Below are 22,746 nucleotides of genomic sequence, written 5' to 3' on the forward strand. Positions count from 1 at the left end.
GGAGGTTTCCTCACCTTCTCAGTTCACTAATTTTGCATTTGGCAACCTTAGAAGGATTCTTTCCCCAAAAGAAAAAATTAAGTCACCTTGGCATAGACTTGCATACTTTAAGCCAGAATATAGCACCTGTGGTGCATGATCAACTTCAGTTGGCCTCCTTTATGACACTCGTTAATGTGTTTCATCTGAGGTCTCCACGTCAGCCAAGAAACACATAAGCATGCATTCTACACTTATAATTTAAAAGATTTATTTCCCCCCACAATTAGCAAATAGGTTTCATATTCGTTCAACTGGAAGTTTTCTTCCTATAGTGGGCTTTTTCATTACTACACCATCAGTGGGGAAACTGCTTTCTTTTCGGGGAAGGATTAGATTTCACAGAGATTCTCTGAGCCAATCACAGAATCAAGAGGGTCTGTTCCAGCAGCCCCTGAAGGAGTCAGTCAGGTCAAGGGGTCCTTTCCCCTAAAGGTCTGGTCTGGTGGGGACAACACAGGCTACTGAACCTGCCAGTGGTAGATGCTGGCAGGACCCTCCTTGCAGAAGAGACGAAGTGCAGCCCTTTTGATCAAGAAACCTATCAGCTACATAATCACTCAGTCCCTGCCAAGTCCCCTTCCTTGTGGCCGCCTGCAGGAGCATCTGAGCTAAGCAAACAACTGGCTTCTGCTGTGAGATCCAATGCACATCCTTCAATCTTGAAGAGATTGGTCTTCAAAGTTCACCATTTTACAGTTGCTAGCTTGTGTTTCAGAGGACTGGTCTCTGCCTCTCCCAGGAAGGTGGCCTTATATCAACAGCGGCACGAAGGCCCAGGCCAGCACTGGTAGGTAGAGCGCAGGGGCACCGCTGCCAGACGTCCTCTGAGCGTGCATCACAGCGAAGACCGCATTCGTGTGGTTGGTGGGTAACTCAACATTGCAGATCATCCCCTCACAGCAAGACCTACACTCCTGTTACAAAAGGAAGAAGAGAGGGGAAGAGCCAGTGAATAATGGGAAGAAGAGGGGAAGGTCAAAGAAAAATCTTCTGCAGCTCTGAGGACAGAATTTTTTTATGTGAGTATGTAAATTTTTATTTAAGTGCAAAATTTTTCAAGAGTAATGACTTAAAAAAAGCCTATCTTATTTTTTAACTGTTTACTGTTTGAGACTAAAAATTATTAATTTGAAAATATACCTTTTAGCCTAAGAAATTAACAAAGATTTCCAAAAAGTATGCAAGCTTGGGTCCATGACATAGCTCTCAAATACTGTTATATAATTGCTTCAGTCTTTCTGGGGAGTAATTTGGTAATCTTTATCAAGAACTTTATATAAATCAATCTAGTAATGTGCACCGCAAAGATTATGTGGGTTTTTATTTAGACTAGAGAAATGTTAAAAGCTGCCTAGTATTCTTAATAGGGAAGTAGGTGAATTATAGCTACAAACATTTTAATATTATGCAGCCACTAAGAATATGTCTGAATATTTAAACAGGTAAGTTTTCTTTAAAAATTTTTATTTTATGTTGGAGTATAGCTGAATAACAATGTTGTGTTAGTTTTAGGTAGTGCAAAAAGATTCAATTATACATGTATCTTTTCTTTTTCACATTCTTTTCCCATATATAGGTTATTACAGAAAATTGTCCAGAGTTCCCTATTCTATACTGTAAATCCTTGTAGGCTATCTACTAATAAAACATAGTAGTGTGTATACGTCAACCCCAAACTTCCATTTTACCCTCCATCTTTCCACTTTGGTAACCATAAGTTTTCAAAGTCTGTTTTGCAAATAACTTCACTTGTATCATTTTTTTAAGGTTCTACATATGTGATATCATATATTTTTCTCTGTGAGTTATTTCACTTAGTATGATGATCTCTAGGTCCAGCCATGTTGCTGCAAATGGCATTATATCTTTTTTTTTTTTTAGTGTCAGAGTAATATTCCATTGTGTATATATATATGCCATATCTTCTTCATACATTCCTCTGTTGATGGACATTTAGGTTGCTTCCATGTCCTGGCTGTTGTAAACAGTGCTTCAGTGAACACTGGGGTGCACATCCTTTCAAACCATGGTTTCCTCTGGATATGTGCCCAGGAGTGGGACTGCTGAATCATATGGAAGCTCTATTTTTAGCTTTTTTAAGGAACCTCCATACTGTTCTCCATGTGGGTGGACCAATTTACATTCCCACAGTGTAGGAGGGTTCCCTTTTCTCCACACCTTCTCCAGCATTCATTGTTTGTAGACTTTTTGATGGTGGCCATTCTGACTGGTATGAGGTGATATCTTATAGTTTTGATTTGCATTTCTCTGATAATTAGTAATATTGAGCACCTCTTCTTGTGCCTCTTGGCCATCTGTAGGTCTTCTTCAGAGAAATGTCTATTTAGGTCTTCTGCCCATTTTTTGATTGTGTTTTCTTTTTTTATATATATTGAGCTACATTTAGCTGTCTGTATATTTTGCAGAGTAATCCCTTGTTGGTTGCTTCATTTACAAATATTTTCTCCTATTCTGTGGGTTATCTTTTCATTTTGTTTATGATTTCCTTTATTGTGCAAAAGCTTTTGTTTTATTAGGTCCCATTTGGGTTTTTTTGTTTCCATTACTCTAGAGATTGATCAAAGATATTGCTGTGATTTGTGTTCAAGAGTGTTCTTCCTATGTTTTCCTCTACAAGTTTCATAGTATCCAATCTTACATTTAGGTCTTTAATCCATTTAGAGTTTATTTTTGTGTGTGGTGCTAAAGAATATTCTAATTTCATTATTTTACATGTGAGTGACCAGTTTTCCCAGCACCACTTTTTGAAGAAACTGTCTTTTCTCCATTGTATATTCTCACTTCCTTTGTTGTAGATTAATTGACCATGAGTAGTACATGGGTTGATTTCTGGGCTATCTTGTTATTTCTAGGTTTTTCATGGGTCTATATTTCTGTCTTTGTGCCAGTATCATACTGTTTTGATTACTGTAGTTTTGTAGCAGTGTAGTCTGAAGTTGGGGAGCCTGATTCCTTCAGCTTTTCTTTCTCAGAATTGCTTTGGCTATTCAGGGCCTTTTGTGTCTCCATACAAAATACACTTTTTGTTCTAGTTTTGTGAAAAATGCCATTGGTAATTTGATAGGGATTGCACTGAAGCTGTATATTACCTTGGGTAGAAGAGTCACTTTGACAACACTAATTCTTCTAATTCAAGAGCATGGTATATCTTTCCATCCGTTTGTGTCCTCTTCAATTTCTTTCATCAGTATCTTATAGTTTTAGAGTACAAGTCTTTTGCCTCCTAGGTAGGTTTATTTCTAGGTATTTTTATTCTTTTTGATCTGATGGTAAATGGGATTGTGTTTTTAATTTCTCTCTGATCTGGTGACCTTCCAAAGGGCTCATGCCAGTGAGTACTCTCCAGAACTACCACTGCCAGCGTCTGCATCCCTGCAGTGAGCCACACACACACCCTGCCTAGGCTGGAGACCCTCCAATACCAGTAGGTAGGTCTGGCTCAGGCCCTTAAGAGGTCCCTGCTTTTTTTCCCTGAGTTCTAGTGCACACAAGACCTTCTGTGTGCCCTCCAGGAGTAGAGTTTGTTTCCCCCAGTCCAGTGGAATTCCTAAGACAAACTCCACTGCTGCTGCTTAGTCGCTTCAGTTGTGTCCAACTCTGTGCTGCCCTATGGACTGTAGCCTGCCAAGTTCCTCTATCCATGGACTTCTCCAGGCAAGAGTACTAGAGTGGGTTGCCATGCCCTCCTCTAGTGGATCTTCCCAACCTAGGGATCGAACCTGGGTCTCCTGCTTTGCTGGCAGATTCTTTACCAATGAGCCATTAAGGAAGCCCTGGCCTTCAAAGGGGCCAGTGATTCTCTGGGGGCTTCTCCTCCATTGCCAAACTCCCCTTGCCAGGCAGGGGAGCCTGATGTGGGGCTCAGAACTTTCACTCCTGTGGGAGAACTTCTCTAATTATTTTTCAGTTTGTGTATTGCCCACGTGGCCAGTATGGGATTTTATTATGATTGTACCTCTTCTACCATCTCAATGTGTCGTCTGTCTTTGGATTTAGGATATCTCTTTTGGTAGGTTCCAGCATGTTTTGTCTATGCTTATTCAGCTTTTAGCATTTTCATAAGAAAAGGTAAGCTCACATCCTCTATTATTCCACCATCTTGTCTCCTACTAGGTAAATTTTCATACTGTAATTTTTCTAAGTAAGTGGGAACCTTTCAAGACTTTAGGACGGGCTTGGCTGGGCAGTTCTGGCTTGGGGTCTCTTAAGTGACTTCATTGAGACAGTAACTAAAGTGCAAACATCAGGTTAGAAACCACTCTGAGGGACAGAGCTGAATTGGTTTTTGATCTATGAGTCATCCAGGCCCTTGGGCACCCTTCCCTACAACTGACCTCAAAATAAAAACCATCTTGAGTCTTTTCACTTTAACTGTGATTTACCTGCATCAACCCAAGCATAATCAAGAGAAAGGCAAATGGAGTAAGACTGTTTAATGGAGTCAACAAATCTTCTGAAGGTTTGTAAGGAGAAACACTGAAACAAAAATGAAAGCTAAGAACTTTGTGGATTAGTCATTGATTTTCTTTCTCAGTACTACTTGTTAGGGGATAATTATGACTATTGTCTATACTAATGCCTCATCCCTATCTTTACAGTGACACTGGCTTGCTAATCTGGCTGCTGACTGGTGAAAAACGCTAGCTCTCTCACAGCACAAGGTGGTCTCAAGAGAAACATGGCTCTTGTCATAATACCTGGTACAACACCTCCACCTGATAAACCCAGACATTCACAGAGGCTTTCAGGATAAAGTATCTACATCAAATGGCTTCCAGAAGGGCCAGGTAAGATAAATTATCTATCTCAGTGGTTCTCAATCTTGGTTGCACATCAGAATTGCCCTGGGGAAGCTTACCAAAAAAATCCTGATACCCAGGACCTCACTCTGAAGTTCTGTTTCAGTTGGTCTGAGTCTGCCCACCCCTACCCCCCTACCAGAACCTATAAAAAGCTCCCCAGGAGATTCTCCTGTGTAGCCAGAGCTAAAAGCCACTAGTGGTCAGCACACGAACTTATCTACAAAACAGAAACAGTCACAGGCATAGAAAACAGACTAGTGATTGCCAAGGGGGTAGGAGAAGGAAGGATTGGGAATTTGGGATAGATGCAAACTATATATACATGATGGATAAATAAGAAGGTCCTACTGTGTAGCACAGGGAACTCTATTCAGTATCCTGTGATAAACCATAATGGAAAAGAATGACAAAATATAACTGAATCGCTTTGTTCTACAGCAGAAATTAACAGAACATTATAAATCAACTATACCAAAATAACATTTTTTTAAAAAGCCACTGGTGTCAGGACCATTTTATGTATGTATAGGCAAAATTGAATTCTAAGATCTCATGAGATTAATATACTGTTAAGTAATTTTTTTTCTCAAACATTTCAGGATTCCAGGCATATAAAAGAGTCAAATGCTCATTTAAAATGGTAGAATGAGAAAACTGAAGCAACCAATTGATCTAAAATGTTACCTATAGTTCATCATAATAAGCTGGGATTAATCTTTCAGACTCTCACTTCATCTAAGCAGAGGCAGTGAGACAAGGTTTTCTTTGTAAAAGGTGTCACCATTTTCCTCTTTGCACCTTCTCTGTGTAGCCTTCTTGGTGATTTCTGGCTGTAAACAAAATATGTAAGTTGGGCTCTGTAGCACTGGTCATCCTTTCATGCAGGGGTGGTTTACTCTTGGAATTCCAGAGCTGACTTCAGGCAACTCACCCAAAGTCTGAGGTCAAGACCCTAGGGTCTCTGGAGTCTGAGAACTGTCATTCCTTTTTAGTAATGATACTGTTTGATGGACAGAAAGTCTTCACTTTCTTTCATCTCCATTGTATCAGTGTAAGGGAGTCTCTCAAAGTATACACCTTTGACGTATTATTTATCCGTCCTGCCTCTATATACGACCAACCATCAAGAAACCTTAGGACAATAACTTTACATACACACTCCTTACCGTGTGTTCAGAATCTCGGCTGTGGTGGCAGCCAACAAAATGACATTCACTTCTGGAGGCACACTTTTTGGTGATGGATGTACTTCTTCCATGACTGGTAAAGTGATGTACTGTCAAACAGTATTGTGTATCTAGGCAGGGGGAGAAAATCAATTTCACTTTTTACATCACACACACAAAAAATGTTGAACAATCACTTCAGAAATGACTAAAATTCAGGACGATCCTTAAGTTTCTAGGTGGTTTTTCTGAATAGGTACTAGCTTCTGAAGTATGTGTATTTTTAAAATGAATATAAATGGGAAGTTATCCTTTGGTGCAAGGTAAAGCTGAGAAAAAACTGAACAAGCCTTTCATCAAAACTCCAGGTCTGCTCATTTCATAAGAAAGTGTCAGTATCTTTCTCTCTCCCGCTGAAGCACATGTTCTGTAACTCTAAAACAAAATGAAAACTATAAATGTAAAAATGAAGTGGGCACAGCCCTTCCTGTTGCATTGTTTCTTTATATACTAATAGGCCTTGTGGCAAACTGGAGTAAAAGCAGGTGCTTCAACTTACAGGCCAAGGCGCTTTCCTTACTCATCTAGTTCTTCAGGCTCTAATCCCCGCAAAGTGTTTGTTTGATTTTTCCCCAAAGTATTTCTGTATTTTCTCCTCCTCTTTAGTTCTCTCTTACCTTCTCTGTCCTCTGCTTGGCTAGTTCATTTTCATACAAAGTTACCTTTAACCATTCACATTTTATTACTTTACAAAGTTACCTTTAACCATTCACATTTTATTACTTAAGAGTTCTCTCAAAAAAGCGATTTCACTCACTATTTTGGGACATTCTACTTGAGTTCTGTGCCTCTTATTCTAGATATCTCAGGCCAATGAAATGCTTCTTAGTTTACTGAGAAGGGACTAAAGCAGCAGTTGCCAAAAAGTAGGGGCAGGGAGGAGGAAAACTCGACTAAAAGTTGAGAAGACAGGACTTACAGAGCTGCCTCTGTCACAAGTGAACAAGCCATGCGACAGCCTTTGAGCTCATTTTCTTTTTAGCAAAATGGTAAGTGCACTGGCATTTGGATAGACTTGTTGTAAGCTTTCATATTAGCAACAGCAAATGCACATTAAGGGTGTACCACCAACCAGGCACTCTTCTTAAGGCCTCACAATAGGCCTAAAGACAAGTCATAGAAATATCCTCATTTCACAGATGAAACACTGAGGCTCACAGTCACATGGGTAGAAAGTGATGGAAGGTAAGATTCTTGTGGAGGGGGTTTTCCAGGGTTTGTGCCCTCCACCAGCACACAACTGTGCCTCTCTGTACATTCAGCATTGAGCTGAGCGTCAGCAGAGCGGCTGACTGGGACTCAGAAGGAGAGAGAACCACTCCGTGTTCTGAAAGGCATTCCAATTTGTACTCCAGACAAAGAATCGAAAACTGGTAGGTGCATGTGTTCATCGAGTCTGTCACACAGGCTAAAGCAGCCTTACTAAGTCAGAGTAAGAACCAGGGTAAACAAAACAAGAAGTGTCATTCTTGTCATATTTTGTTACCTAGAGACCCTCTTTTAACACCACTGGCTGATGGCAGAAGCAGAGCTATAAAGTGAAAAGGAAACCTGAGATGACAAAGAACAATAGCCACAGGCCTGTTTGTCTCAAGAAATGGTTGATGCTCACTCGCCTTGATAGCGACAAGCTGAAAGGTAAGCAGTTACAGCCCCAGAACTCCAGATGATTATTGTTTTGGGAGCTTGGCTGGTGTATAGTCACACACGCTGGAATGCAGGGTCGTCTCATGTCCATCTCTCTATGAGTCAGGTTTTCAGGGTGGATGGGGAAGACCCCAATCTCCCCTCTCTGACATTTTCTTGGAGGCAGAAAACTGCAGCATCCCTCTTTTGCTTCTATGTTTCAACAGAGATGAAGTTCTAAAACCCAGAAATGTCCATGAAAGTTCCCTTAAAAGTGGCTTTGATTAATGAATTACAAACTGGAACATGTACAGAACTAGTAGAAACAGCATTTTGCTGTTGTTCAATCGCTCAGTCATGTCCGACTCTTTGCGACCCCATGGACTGCAGCACACCAGGCTTCCAGGTCCTTCACCATCTCCCAGAGTTGGCTCAAACTCATGCCCATTGAGTCAGTGATGCTATCTAACCATCTCTTCCTCGGTTGCTCCCTTCTCCTCTTGAACAGCATTTGGTAAAATTCAAAAGAATGGGTAACAGTAATAAAGAGGCTGGACATCAATGCCCCAATCTACTGCTGTTCCAAACCCTTTCCCCCACCAGTTCTCGGGGAAATTTAAAGCAAATAGTTAAAGAATTTTACCAGCCCTCTCACACAAGCTAATAAAGAGAGGCATCTGCCTACCTCACAAACACTGAAATAAACGTCTGTGAAAATGTAGAAACAAATCCCCAAAAGAATACATGCACAGACGCACATGCACTCAAAAGCACAATTCAGTCACGCACTCTTGAGAGCTATAAGAGAACATTAAGAAAAAAATATCTTCATAATTATTCTTGAAGTAATGAACAATACTGTCCATGTAAATGTCATAGTCATCTGTCTAGTTTAGAGCATAAGATTCTCAGGCCCATAGAGGTCTCCAGTGTTACTAGTCATCTGTCTAGTTTAGAGCATAAGATTCTCAGGCCCATAGAGGTCTCCAGTGTTACTATCAATTGGCTCCATCCATTGGCATCATCAAGGGCTTCCCAGGTAGCTCAGTGGTAAAGAACCCACCTGCCAATGCAGGAGATGAAAGAGACATGGGTTCAATCCTGGGGTGGAGAAGATCCCCTGGAGGCTGGCACAGCAACCCACTCCAGTATTCTTGCCTGGAGAATCCCATGGACAGAGGAGCCTGGTGGGCTGCAGTTCATGGGGTCACAAAGAGTCAGACATGACTGAGCAGGAGCACACTCACAACCCACTGGCATTATCTAGAAGAGGTAGGGCTATTCCACTGCCTAACAGTAGATCAAAGCTGGTAATTGCTAAGCCTGGAAGAGTTTGTTTTTGTTGGCCTTTCACATCTGAAAACCTAAAAAAAAACCAAACAAACAGTGCGTCCTAAAATACAAACACCCTGATTTCCTTATAGTTCCAGGTAGAGGTTTTCAATTCTATCAGCACATCCTGTCTGCTTTGCATCCAAGTTTGTCTGTATTAAGTCATTCAACTTCTCACCCCCTATATTCTTACCATATTAGTCTAAGACCATCTTCTGCTGCCAAAAAAGATAATGAGAGAGCCCACTTGGTGCCCCCTTCTTCTCTTGTCCCCAACCATTCATTCTGCACACAGAAGCCAGAGCAATATTTTACAATATATCTAGCATCTTGTACCGTATAGCTTCAACACCCAATACATTTCCAATGAAATCTAAACTTCTTACCAAAACAAAGAAGATCCTGTATGTCCTGGTCCTCATCTCCATCAAATCCTTTCTCCCCCTTCCCCTAAGCCTCACCAGCCAGCCTTCCTGTTCACTGAAGAAGCCAAATGTTACCCTTGTATTTGCTCTTCCCTCTTACTGGCATGTTTTTCCTATAGATCTCCACAGAGCTGATTTGTTCTGGTCATTCGAGTCTTAGTGCAAATGTATATTCCTCAGAGATTTGCTGACTACATAGTCAGAGGCATCCATTCATTCTGTCAATATTTACCAAGTGCCTAATATGGTCCAGGTACTGGATTACACACTGGGATCTACCAGACAACTAAACAAACTAAAAAGATGCTCAAACATTTGTCAAGTAAACAAATGAGTCACTTAAGCATCAGCGTATCTCAAGAGGACAGAAACCTTCTTTTGCTTTACAGTAAGTAGGACTTTTCTAGAGGTATCATCAAACATTTCTGACATTCTTAGAATGCCTTAGTCAACATTGTGGTCTATTTGTTCTCACTGGTAAATATTAATTGAGAAATTCTTCTTCAAAGCACACACAACTACAATTTGAGGCTATGCCATCAGTTTCCATGTATTGTCAGATTAGTCTGATGTCTGGATAGTCTTGTCAAAAGTTCTCTGATTTCTATAGAATATCACCAGCCTGCTGGTTTGCTAATCTTATCACATAAGATGTCTTTGCTCAGAGCCAGTTGAGAGAGATCTAAATGAGGTCTGGTCACAAAAAGAGTTCCAAGCTCAGCACACTTACTTTGTGGGCACCATTTATCTTCTGCCCATCGATTGCAGTTATAATTATCTCCTGCATTTTCACAGGTAAAACACTTGAAGCTGTTTGGAAATGGTGTAGCTTTAAAAAAAAATGCAAAGGGAAACAATATAGTTAAATTTTTCAAACATCAGATATTGCATAAAATTAGCAACTTTTACTAGAGCAAATAAAATTTACAAGTCATTATCCTTACAATTTCTATCAAGCTGGGCTTAATTGCCAGACTTTGTGGCATTTTCTTTATCCCCTTTTATTTGAATATTTCATCTATGAATACACAGTGCAGATGATTCCATGAGCCACTTTGAAGTATCCATGATATTGTTCTATTATAATTTGGGAATAAGTGAAGGTTGAGTGGATGGGCAAAGATGGCAGTAGTATTGGGACCAATACTTTGATATATTTTCGGCCCTGAAAAGAATCGGAGTCATTAACCTGAGCTTGAATTCTGCCCTTTTGACTAAGAAGTAATTTATTATTATTACCTAAAAATCCCCATGACTTGCAGAGGTATAGTAAAGGTTAAACAAGAGATTGCGTGAAAAATCTCTCTTAGGATCCCTGGCACATCAAACCACATTGGTTTCCATCCCTATGTACTTGCTTCACAGCTAGGCTTAACTTCAAACAAGTAATTTCATTTGATATGTCAATTATCCCTACATTAGACTTCAACCAGGAATGTAACATTTAATATAGGATGATAGTAATTCTCAGGCCCTGTGCTCAGGCAAGAGTGTTATAGAAACAAGAATTATGAGTTGCTGGCAGTCTGGAAATGACAACAACAACTAGTATGTTCTTTTTGTCTTTATGCTTTCTTTTTTCTGCCTTGTATCTTGTTATTTTGATGGGCAAGAAGTCAAAAGTATAAATTTGACATTTCTCTATACACCAGAGTGTAAAGCCCTGTGTTAAACATTTAATTCTCCTATTTTTGAAGAATGAAATAAAGATCAAGATAACCCAAACCATCCTAGTAACCTGACCCCAAGTTGGGATGATAATTAGGAAGCAGTGGGTATTTCACATACAGGGGGAGGGTATTATTGATGCATAAACCAAGAGCAAACTATCAAAAAGCTAAAACTCAGAGGACACAAAATTAGTTATCACAAATACATTTCAGTTTCACCTATGCATAAAAGTGAATTACGTAGGTAAATAAATAATGAAATCCATTTTCACCTACTAATTCAATACAGTTTTAAAAATACTAAAACTCATTGCTGGTAGGTGAATAGTTAATGTAAAAATTGGCACTACCTTTTTGATTTAGTAATTCCTAAAATCTGTTCTAAGGTCATTAGCCAATGGAAAATGCATTTAAAAAGATTTTCAGTAAAGCATTAACATTTAGTTTGTTTATGATTATGTGTGTGTGTGTTACTGCCAGCTGTATGAGTGAAAACATTTTTTAATGTAAGCCATTAAGATACTTTCAAAATCATGGAAATGTATTCAAAATACAATGTAAAGGAATAAAAGCTACTGCAAAATTAAATCTGTGTGATCTCAATATGTCACATATTTAAAAACATATACAGAGACAAAGCACCAGAAGGACATGCAGTTGAAAATCCTTACATAATCTCATGTCAGCCCTCCATATGTCCCTCTGCAGACCATGTAGTACTATTGAAAAAAATCCACATATATGTGAACCCAGGCAGTTCAAATCCATGTTAGTCAAGGGTCAACTGTATGCCAAAATGTAAAGAGAAGAGCTCACTCTGAATCCTGGGATTATGAATAAATTTTCTTCTTCTACACATTTACCAACCAGTCTTTTTTGGAATTTTCTATAATAATCAAGTATTAATTTTATATCTTTAATAATTTGTTCATCATAAAGTTATATCAGGCTTAAAAGGTTAAAAATTTGTCAATAATTTAGATTTTATGAAAATGATGTCTATGCTAAGCCATCAAGCTATCAAGTATACAATCACTACCAATTTAGAAATTTGTAATAAATGGTAGTTCAAAGTGTGTGGGGTGTATATGTGTATGGCTATGTAGTATATATATATATGTACACACCTATTTACTAATGACTGAATGTCCTAAATAACAAAACACAAAGTGCAGAATGGTAACCATACAGGAGTATGAACACTCCTCATGGAGGAGTATAAAGACAGTGGTTCCCAAACCTGGCTGTGTAACTAAAGAGAGGAAAAAGAGAAAGAATTCCACATGCCACCCTCCTGACTACTGAATCTCTGGAGAAGAAATCCAGGAATATGTAATTTTAAAGGCTTTTGTTGTAATTCTATACTCTTCCAGCTTTGTGAACCAGGGCATTTGCATTTCTAAAACTATTTTTATCTATCACACATTCTCTATGAGGTATATCAGAGAAGTTTTACTTGTCTGAAGAGAGAGAAAGGAGGGGAGATTTTATACATAATTTATGCAGAATCTTCCTACAGTCAATATCCTTCTCCAAGGAAGAGATCAGCAAAGGACACTGAATTTCCCCTGCTGAGCCATTTTTAGGGACACTGTTCAGAAAATTATAACCCTTTTAAGACTTCAGCAGGAAGCCAAACCATCTTAAAGAAATGGAGAAAATTTCTGTCACCATGTGTTACCCTTACCCATGGAAGTAATGAAGACTTTCCGATTTATGCTCGATATAAACCAAATGTTCCAGAATCAGCAAAGTTACTGTAGGGAAACAGATTTTAGCTATTCCGATCCCATGTCACGGGCAGTGGTGACAACCACTACTTACGATCAAGAGGAGGCCGCACATTATAGAAGTTGATGTTCTTGGCAAACACCCGGTTTTCAGAGAAGATAAAAGTCTGGACCACAGCTACGGTGAGGGCGTGACAGAGGAGCAGCATTCTGACCCCGGGTGTGGGGAAGTTCAGCACTCATATACCTGTGGTGAAGAGAGATGAGTTGAGTTTATCTGCACTTTATACATCAGTGTGCTGTGTGCTCAGTTGTGTCTGACTATTTGCGACCCCATGGACTGTAGCCCGCCAGGCTCCTCTGCCCATGGGGATTCTCCAGGCAAGAAGAATACTGGAGTGGGTTGCCATTTCCTTCTCCAGGGCATCTTCCCAATCTAGGGATCAAACCTGGGTCTCCCACATTGCAGGCAATTCTTTACCAGCTGAGTCACCAGGGAAGCCCACTGAGGAGTGTTTGGCTTCTGTCTGAAAAAGCTTGATTATTTAAACGTGTTCAACCATCTACTTGTTCTATAGAGGCAGCACCTGTGACTTCAGTGCACTCTTCCCCATCAGGTGAAAGCTAAGCCGTTGCTACCTTCTACTAGGAAGGCTCTGCAGGACACCTGGTGGCTTAGGTCCCGAGAAATGGAGCAGTAGTCCTGGCCTGCCTGCACCCCATTCCATCACTGCTTGGCCAGAGCCGGCTGGGTGACTTTGTGCTGAGTCACCTGATCTTTTAACAATCGCAGTTTGGTTCAACGGGTTGCTCCACTGAAGTTGCTGAACCACTTCTCTGAAATTCCAGTCCCTGAGTCAATACTTAACGCTTGATGAATTTTGCAATTCTTTCAAAACTTGGAAAACACAATAAAAGTTGGAACAGTAGGAAGGACAGTGAGTAAAAGGGCAGCCAGTTTGAGAAACAAAGTCTCTACTGGGTCCCAGAGCACACAGAGGCTGAGAAGAGAAATGAGAGTTCCTGGGAAAGGCTGTCCCCACCTGTATCCTGTCTCACCAGGAGCAAGGGGAGTGGCCAGGAGGTTCTCAAGGGAACAGAGTAACAGTTGTTTGAAAACCACACACATAATGTTAGTTCTGGCCCTCAGACACTGCTCATTGCTTTCAGCCACTTAAAGTTGGCAGGGCCAAAACCCAGAGAAAGTGGTATGCATACAGCATTCAGTAAGGTGTTTCATCTTAAGCTCACAGATTCTACCCTCTTCAAGCAGACCTGCTAGTAAGGAAACCTTCAGGAGAGATGCTCAGAGCCTGTAACATCACCACCAACGGGTTCTCTTTCACAAGGGGGAGGCGTGGGCAGCAGAAAAAGGAAGTCATTTGGAGTCCAAAGACTTTGGTTCAGATGCTGGCTCTGCCATTTATTAGCGGCCTGACCCTGGGTAAGCTCTTTAGACTCTATTAACCTCAATTTCTTCATCTGTAAAGTGGTTTAATAACACCCAGCCTGCCCACACCCTGGGTCATTGTGACCATCCAATAGAGGCTTGGGTAGGATCACACAGAACTGTGTGCATAAGAGCACTTGTAATACAAGTTCTGTGAAAATGGTGGAATCTTAGGGTTCAAAGACAATGGCTGAACCTGTCTTCTTGCTGATTCAATAGGTCTCAGTTGGTTTAGGGAATCTTCTAAAGGAAAAAAAATGATCTCCACATATCTAAGCATAATCCCTGACATGGATATTTTCCTTGCAGCTAAGATTAAGAATGCATAATTTCTAGGGATTTTATGCCATCTCTGAGTATACTGGTTTTGCGTAAGGGGTTAATAATGCCTACCTATAAGCTGAATATTAGACAAAATGTACCCATGACATCATACCATCCCTACAGCTGGCTTCTGCCTCTGAGAGAACTAAGTCCCTAAGAAAGGACTCAGGGTGAAAAAACTTGGCAAGTTTCACAAAACAATAATGCTAAACACTGTACATTGCATCTCAGCTCAGTCCAAAATCAGACCTAGTGATATACAAACATGTATCTCATTCTGCCCTTGTTCATTTTAGAAATCACAACTGACCTTTCACAGTTACTGGGTTTCCAAATCCTATTGTCATGCTCTTTCTTAAAAAAATGAACATTTAAACCAACTCTATAATTCCTTATAAACAAGTGACTATATTGACACAAATTCCACTTCTCCTATTTCTTTCTCTGAGTTGGACTATTCCATATCCATTATAAATCTGTAGCCAAGTAATGGATACCCTCTTTGTTACACTAGTGGAGACCCTCTGAGTAGGGGAGACTAACCCCTCTTTCACAAACATGACTGTGTTCTAAGAGCAACTCACAAGTGCTCTTGTAATAAGGTGGTGGTGGTGATTTAGTCACTCAGTTGTGTCTGACTCTTCGTGGCCCTATGGACTGCGCCCCCCAAGGCTCCTCTGTCCATGGGATTTTCCAGGCAAGAATACTGGAGTGGGTTGCCATTTCCTTCTCCAGGGGATCTGTCCGACCCAGGGATCAAACCCTTGTCTCCTGCACTGGCAGGCAGATTCTTTACCACTGAGCCACCTGGGAAGCCCCTGTAATATAGAGAGAATGCATAAGATCACAGCGTTCATATTATCCATAGCCAAGTCCCTTCTGCATCACTAAGTGACAACTATGGGACTTGAGATGAGTTGCTTAAGTTTCCCAAGCCTCAGCTTCCCCATCTCTACAACAGGCATAATGACAGTCCCTACTTCACAGTATGGAGGTGAGGCCTGAGTGACATCATGCATAGAAACAACTCAGCCAGTGCTGGACACATGTTCAAAACTGTATTCATTGAGCACTTTCTATTCAGTGGTAAACAGCATTAGCTCAAGAACCTGCCTTCAAAGCTACCATCTGTATAGCACCTAACACAAGTTCCTCAACCTCTCTGTACCATAATTTTTGCATCTATAAAGTGGGAATAATAATAATACCTACCTCATAGGGGTATACAAATTTGTTAATACATATCTATCTCATTACTTATGTGCTCAGCATTTTGCTAATTCTGAAGCACTTACTATTATGAACAAATCACCAAGTACTTAGGAATCACAACTCAGAACCCCTAATTTTCCTCACGTAATCTCAGACAAAAGCCCAGCCATTCAATACACCATTACTGACACCTAGTACATAACAGACATTTTCATCACTGGATCCCCAACAAAGTCTTTGCTCGCAGGCCATTTGCATTTTAGAGGGAGAAGACAGGCAGTAAATATGGAAAAGGCCATAATTTCTGACCATTGTAAATTCTGTGGAGGGAACATGATAAGGTGATATGTCAGTGGACAGGAGGAACTGCTTAACATATATGGTGAGCCAAGTACATCTGAGTAGGTGACATTTATGCAGGTGAATTAAATGTTGAGAAGAACGTGTCCAAGCAAAGAATCAAGGGAAAAGAAACGAAGTCCTTAGATCAGAAGAAGTGTGCCTCACTGGGGGAACTCAGAAAGCAGCTGGTGTGACCAGAGCATGCAGAGACGGGGGAACAAAGCCAGAGTCGGTGAGGCCAGACTACACAGGCACTTCCAGGCCATGGCAAGGATCTCAGATCCAGCAGAGTCAAGAAACTGTTCTGTTTTAGATTATCTAGTTTTGAAAACTAGTCTCAAGAAAGCTTTGTCTCTGGAAAGTAGTAAGTGGTCCAGCATGCCTAGTCCTGTTTCTAGCTCCAAGAAGAAAGGAATACAAATAACAGTGAACACAGAGGAAGGGAGAATTCAGATACACCTCAAAGGTTCTTCTGGATGACATCGTGCATGATATGATGGCTCATAGAAGACTTAAAAACAACGGAAGGAACAACAAACCCAAGAATTAGACTTGTGTTGTGGTTTCTCCTTTCCTGGAAAAAGCACTGTAGAGAATATAATCTCATTACTAGCATATAACTAAGGACAACGTGGGGGTTCAGGGGCAATACGTGCAAAGATCCAAGCACACAGCCTGAAACACAGCATACCCTCAAGATGTGTCTGCGCAGTTTCTTCTAGCACAAAGGTTGATATGGTGAAAAATAGGCCACGAGAATATTGCTTCGATATACTAGACTTATTTTCCTTTCTGGTTTTAGTTAAAACAGCATAGTCTTATTCTATCAAGATCCTCTAAAACTGCAAAGGTTTTACCTGTCAAATGAGGGAAGCACCAAATAACAGTATCTCATATTTTCCAGAGCATGTTTTATAATCTACTATATACTGCTTTTCCCATAGCACCTATATTTATCTCTCTTTTTCAGTGTATAGGTTTGTGTTAACATGACTGTTTTATTTTTCACAACCCAAAGACATTAGGATAATGAAAAAGCAAATGACTAAATTATAGTATCTGAAAGTAGTTTCACATTTGGAATCATTTCATGGAGACTCTGAACTAAAATTTATCTGCTGTGGCTTTGCTGAGTAGGCTCTTGTTGCAATCTTTCTTGCAGAACAAGGTTATAGCCGAGTTTGTATTCTGCTCCAGAAAGCAAAAAAAAAAATCTTTAATACAAGCTAGACTAAACCATTGTGTTACTTTCTCTAGGACTATCACACAGAGCAGAGTTCTTCATGTGGGGGAGGGGGACCTGTGAGGAGCTTAAGGTTGTTTGCAATATTATGTCCATATATATTTTCCCCCTGGGTTAAGACTTACACATAATGGTTAACAACAGCTGCTCTCTGACTTGGCATACAGCCATTATAATTCAGCTTCCTGTAACTTAGATGTTTTCTTACTTTGACACTAACAAAGCCTCACATAGACATTAGGTACCTGGTCCACATTTCTCAAACCCATCCCCACCCCACCAACCCCCAACAGAGCTCATCACCATCATCCATCTTTCTCAGATAGAAGACCTTGTCAGAAACCCCTCACCTCTGGTGCTGGTCTTTATTTTAGGAGTCCTCTCTTTGGAAATTATATTCATTCTTGTTCCAGAATGCAGTGGGCTTCCTTGCCAAGAGAAGAGATTTCTGCAAGGCACATCTGTAGGGTTACAGCAGGGACAGGCAACTCTCAGGCACTGGGGGAATGGAAGGTAGCCAGATGTGTAATTTAGGAAATTCCATGTGAGACTGGCCCACTACTGCCAGGAGTAATGGACATACATGGCTCATGGTCCAGAAGCATGACTATTTCCCAGGTCCCAGCCACGGTCATCATCCCATCCTATACGTGGCATTTGTAAGCTTCCCTGGGGTATGTACAGGCCTCAGGAATGGCACACCCTTGACCTCAAGCTCTTCTGAGATAGGAAAAGGACCTCCATCACTTTTATATCCCCTAGGTCCACACTCAGCACATGGTAGATATTCAATAGATACGTTTTGGAACAGAATGAACATCATTAGCTATGACCTATTATAAGTAGCACCTTTCTTAGCAAGTAAGACAGATTGTGGGCAATGAGGAGCTGGAAGGGCATCCAAAGATGATAAAGACATGATGGAATCAAAAGGAGATTTGAAACCCGAGACCAAGCAGAGGTGGTAAACACCAGCACAGCTTATACAATTGCTAAAAATGAATCAGCAAGCGCCAGGCCAACATCCACTGCCAATAAAACAAATGCAATAGATAATTTAAGGGGAGCAGCTCTCCTAAGTCCAACATGCCTATCAACACCCACATTCACACCTTCCTGCAAGCATCACTTATCTGCGCTAAGACACTTTAATGGCAAACCTAATGGGCCTGCCTTCCCTTGTAAAAAGAATAGAAGGCAAAGAGAAAATGCAACATGAGTGCTGGAATTTTACTTACAGTGGAAAAGATGAAAACACTCCTCAGAAAAGGAGAAATTTGCCAGGAAACTTTACAGTCTATCACAAGGGTAGTACTACTTGTTTCCAGCTATTAACAGAGTTTGACCAACGGTGATATTCTGGTTCCCAAGAAATTTGGCAAGATGATTCATGGCTATAGGCTGAGACTCTGCTTCAGCTGTCTTCCTTGAGGGGACCTGACCTGGGCAATGAGAGCCTGGCTCCTGCGGCTCAGAGTTGACCCTCTCTGACAGATTCTCTGTTTCCAGTACCTGGATAATTTCCCCCCCCCAAGTTTAAATATTAATTTTAAAGATATTTAATTTGGCATTTCTATGTGCCTGAAGCAAAATACAAGAGAGAATTTTAGCTTATGCTCAGTCCATCATTTCATCTGAAAATACAAAAATCTCAGTGGAGTACCATGGATTTTACTCTTGCATAAAACATTCAATAGGGAAAAATGGAATCATGATTTGACCTCTCTTTACGGCTTGTCCAAATCTTGAAAGCAGCATGTTTATCAGTCATGCATTCATAATAGGTACTGTGCTAAGCACTTATATACAACAGTGAGTAAGAGACATAGTCCCCGTGCTGTCACACATTCAGGTCAGTTGCTCAGTCGTGTCCAACTCTTTGCGACCCCATGAATCACAGCACACCAGGCCTCCCTGTCCATCACCAACTCCTGGAGTCCACCCAAACCCATATCCATCAAGTATACGATGCCATCCAACCATCTCATCCTCTGTCATCCCCTTCACCTTTTGCCCTCAATCTTTTCCAGCATCAGGGTCTTTTCAAATGAGTCAGCTCTTCGCATGAGGTGGCCAAAGTACTGGAGTTTCAGCTTCAACATCAGTCCTTCCAATGAACACCTAGGACTGATCTCCTTTAGGAGGGACTGGTTGATCTCCTTGCAGTCCAAGGGACTCTCAAGAGTCTTCTCCAACACCACAGTTCAAAAGCATCAAGTCTTCGGCACTCAGCTTTCTTTATAGTCCAACTCTCACATCCATACATGACCACTGGAAAAACCATAGCCTTGACTAGACGGACCTTTGTTGGCAAAGTGATGTCTCTGCTTTTTAATATGCTGTCTAGGTTGGTCATAACTTTCCTTCCAAGGAGTAAGCGTCTTTTAATTTCATTGCTGCAATCACCATCTGTCACACATTATTGGAGCCCAAAAGTTAATGTGAGCCACTGGTGAATTATGACTGTTAAGTATTAATACATGCATCTTTGAGGGGAAAACAATGGGCTTTAGAGTCAGGAAGACCTAAAGACCCTGATGCTGGGAAAGACTGAAGGCAAAAGAAGGGAGCAGCAGAGGATGAGATGGTTAGTTAGCATCACTGACTCAATAGACATGAATCTGAGCAAACTCCAGAAGATAGTGATGGACAGGGGAGCCTGTCATGCTGCAGTCCATGGGGTCAGAGTCAGACACGACTTAGCGACTGAACAACAACAAACAGGATAAAATTCTAGTTCTACGTTTCATAATCAGGTGACCATAGAGTTAAGAAGTACTGTCCCCATTTGCCAGTAAGACAAGTGAGGCTTAGAGTCAGGTGGGTAAATTTTCTAAATTGTGTGGACTGAGTGCAATTACATAGGTAATGCCTATTTTACTGAGATGATGTTTAAGACTTGTTCTCCCTCTCTTTTCCTCCCCTGAGGCTTCTTCAGACAATATTAGCAGAATAGAGATTAGATCAAGGGATATAACTGTCTAACTCCATTCCATACCAGCTGGACCAAATCTGGTACACAGTGTGGAGTTCTGTGCACTCATTTCTCAAGAAGACTCTGAAGTTCTCTCTATTGCAACCAAGTGGAAAGCTGGGATGAGTGACTGCCAAGGTTCCTTCACTTTGAATATTCTATGATTTTAGGGGAAGAATATTAATGAAGACTTTTAGTTATGCCCTAAAAAGTCATAATGAAATATAATATTACCATAATATTTCAGATTCCCACTGTTCTTTTAAAGAAAATCTTTCAAAAAATCTCATCAAACACAGGATCAAAAACTCACAGAACTGAGTATCTCATTTCTAAACATAAAGGTGTGCACTTTACAGTGTTAAGATGGGAGTTTTTCCTACTAAATGCAATGTGGTACAAGATACTGTCTAAAACTGTGCTAACATTAAAATCATTTCATTATGCAAACCAAATTTAAATCTAATTGTGAATTAATACAGGGTCCATAAGTATGTAATTTGGGTGAAGAAATAGCCTAATCAATTGTGAAGAAATCTTTTTAAATGGGATTCAAATTTTAAGAAATAGCTAAAAGATACTTCCAAAGTAATAGCTTTTCAGCTGCATTTTTGTCCAAGAAATAATTTTACATCTTTTCGAAAAGGCTTTCATGACACTGGAGAAATAAGACAGTAAGAACTCCAAATGAACAATATTTAAAAGCTTAGATGTTTGAGACTTGGAAAATGGATTCCTTTCAAAAAGAATCAAGATTGGTTTGTCGTGTTTCACTGAACTATTTGGACAAATGGTAGAGACCTAATAAAATATGTTAATTGATTATATCTAAAAGTATTCTTCACATGGGTGGAATAATTTTTACACAGTTTGCTTCCATAAGTGATTTTTAAGAGGCCTATGCCAAGTCAATTGTGCATTAAGTTTCTCAAAATACGGTGTAAAAACCATATTGGATGAAAGGAAAAATAAAGATCCTAACCCCTTGTATGAATGGTGTTCCTCTGCTGTATGTCACGCTCTGCTCTGTACTGCCCAGGAGCCAAGGGAGACATGTGGAATACACATTCTCATGACTTGTAAACAGAAAACTCTCCCTAGTCCTTAATTCTCAAATTAATGGGCCCTATGCATTTTTATACAGAGAGCACCAAAGAACATGCAGCTAATGCCTGAAATTTGTTTTGAAGAGCTCAAGATTCATCCCTCATTTGGCCATTTCTTAAAAAAAAAAAAAAAAAAAAAGCCAAAGGCATAATATTGAGGCAATTTTATAAAGATATTTCCGCTGTCAGGCAGGCAAATGAGGGATGTTATTTTCTTTTCTGTGCAAGAGAGGTGTCTTTAAATTTGAAAGGAAGATAGAATAACTGGACAGAACCTCTGCAAGAGAGCTGCAGGCACAGAGGTGTTGGTGCTGTTAACGCTCCATGCCACCAGCAGAACTGCACAGATGTAAACCTAGTGGCAGCAGAGGCTAGGCACGGAAGATGTTGTTTTTTATGTTCCCCATCCGTGCTTGCTGTACTGAACTCATGTCTTTTAATAACCAATCAAAGTTCTCATAATAGAAATCTAGCCTGAAATGTCCAACAGCTGGCTAAGGACCCATTATTCTACAATTGTTGAGTAGAGAAGAACAATCCGGAAGATGCCTTCTCTAACACATGGCATACAGAACTCAACTGAGAAAACTTAGCTTTCAAGGTCACTAGACATGCAGGTGATGGCGAGCACTTTTGACTGCATTTAGCCTCAGCAGACATAGAAAAATGACCATAGAAATAAAGTATAAGTAAAGTATGTATACAGATGTGTGTCTCATTTGAATCTCTCTGTATATATTCTAACATGATGGAATATCTGTACCAAAGCATAAATCTTAGATGATAATTTCATCTGGATATGTATGTATATATGTATGTGTATGTACATCTGCATATATGTACATACATATCTTATGAACAAAATAACTGCTTAAGCGCTATGACAAAGTGACCCTGCGCATGTGTGCTTTCTAAGTCGCTTCAGTCATGTTCGACTTTTTGTGATTCTATGGATCATAGCCTGCCAGGCTCCTCTGTCCATGGGATTCTCCAGGCAAGAATACTGGAGTGGGTTACCATGCCCTCTTCCAGGGGATCTTCCCCACCCAGGGATCTAACCTGCGTCTCTTAAATCTCCTGCATTGGCAGGCAGGTTCTTTACCACCAGTGCCACCTGGGAAGCCCCTAGAACTCTGTGTAAGAGACTGTATTACCAATCATGTCAGCTGCTTTTAGCATCCGCACAGTTATCTTTTATTTGGGAAAGCTTTAGGATGCAGA

The 22,746-nt window shown here is 40.4% G+C and overlaps 1 protein-coding gene across 14 annotated transcripts in view; it reads right to left on the minus strand.

Annotated features, from left to right (window-relative positions):
• Positions 1-241: 241 nt before the first annotated feature.
• Positions 242-22,746, minus strand: part of LYPD6B (LY6/PLAUR domain containing 6B) — a 229,257-nt gene continuing 206,752 nt past the window's right edge. For 7 of the 14 annotated variants that reach the window (XM_081580520.1, XM_081580519.1, XM_081580517.1 and 4 more), the window contains 4 exons: positions 12,969-13,121; positions 10,205-10,303; positions 6,032-6,162; positions 242-956 (listed from right to left, as the gene is read on the minus strand). In XM_081580520.1, coding sequence (XP_081436646.1) covers positions 792-956; positions 6,032-6,162; positions 10,205-10,303; positions 12,969-13,083 — 510 coding nt within the window. In that variant the 5' untranslated portion in view covers positions 13,084-13,121 and the 3' untranslated portion in view covers positions 242-791. Of the gene's footprint in view, positions 957-6,031; positions 6,163-10,204; positions 10,304-12,968; positions 13,122-17,795; positions 17,944-22,746 lie in introns of all 14 variants that reach the window. The other 7 variants (XM_081580522.1, XM_081580518.1, XM_081580528.1 and 4 more) reach the window with 2 other exon arrangements.

The sequence above is a fragment of the Giraffa tippelskirchi genome, chromosome 3 (assembly GCF_054371585.1).
Source record: "Giraffa tippelskirchi isolate mGirTip1 chromosome 3, T2T-mGirTip1v1.2.pri, whole genome shotgun sequence".
In the NCBI taxonomy this organism is placed as follows: domain Eukaryota; kingdom Metazoa; phylum Chordata; class Mammalia; order Artiodactyla; family Giraffidae; genus Giraffa; species Giraffa tippelskirchi.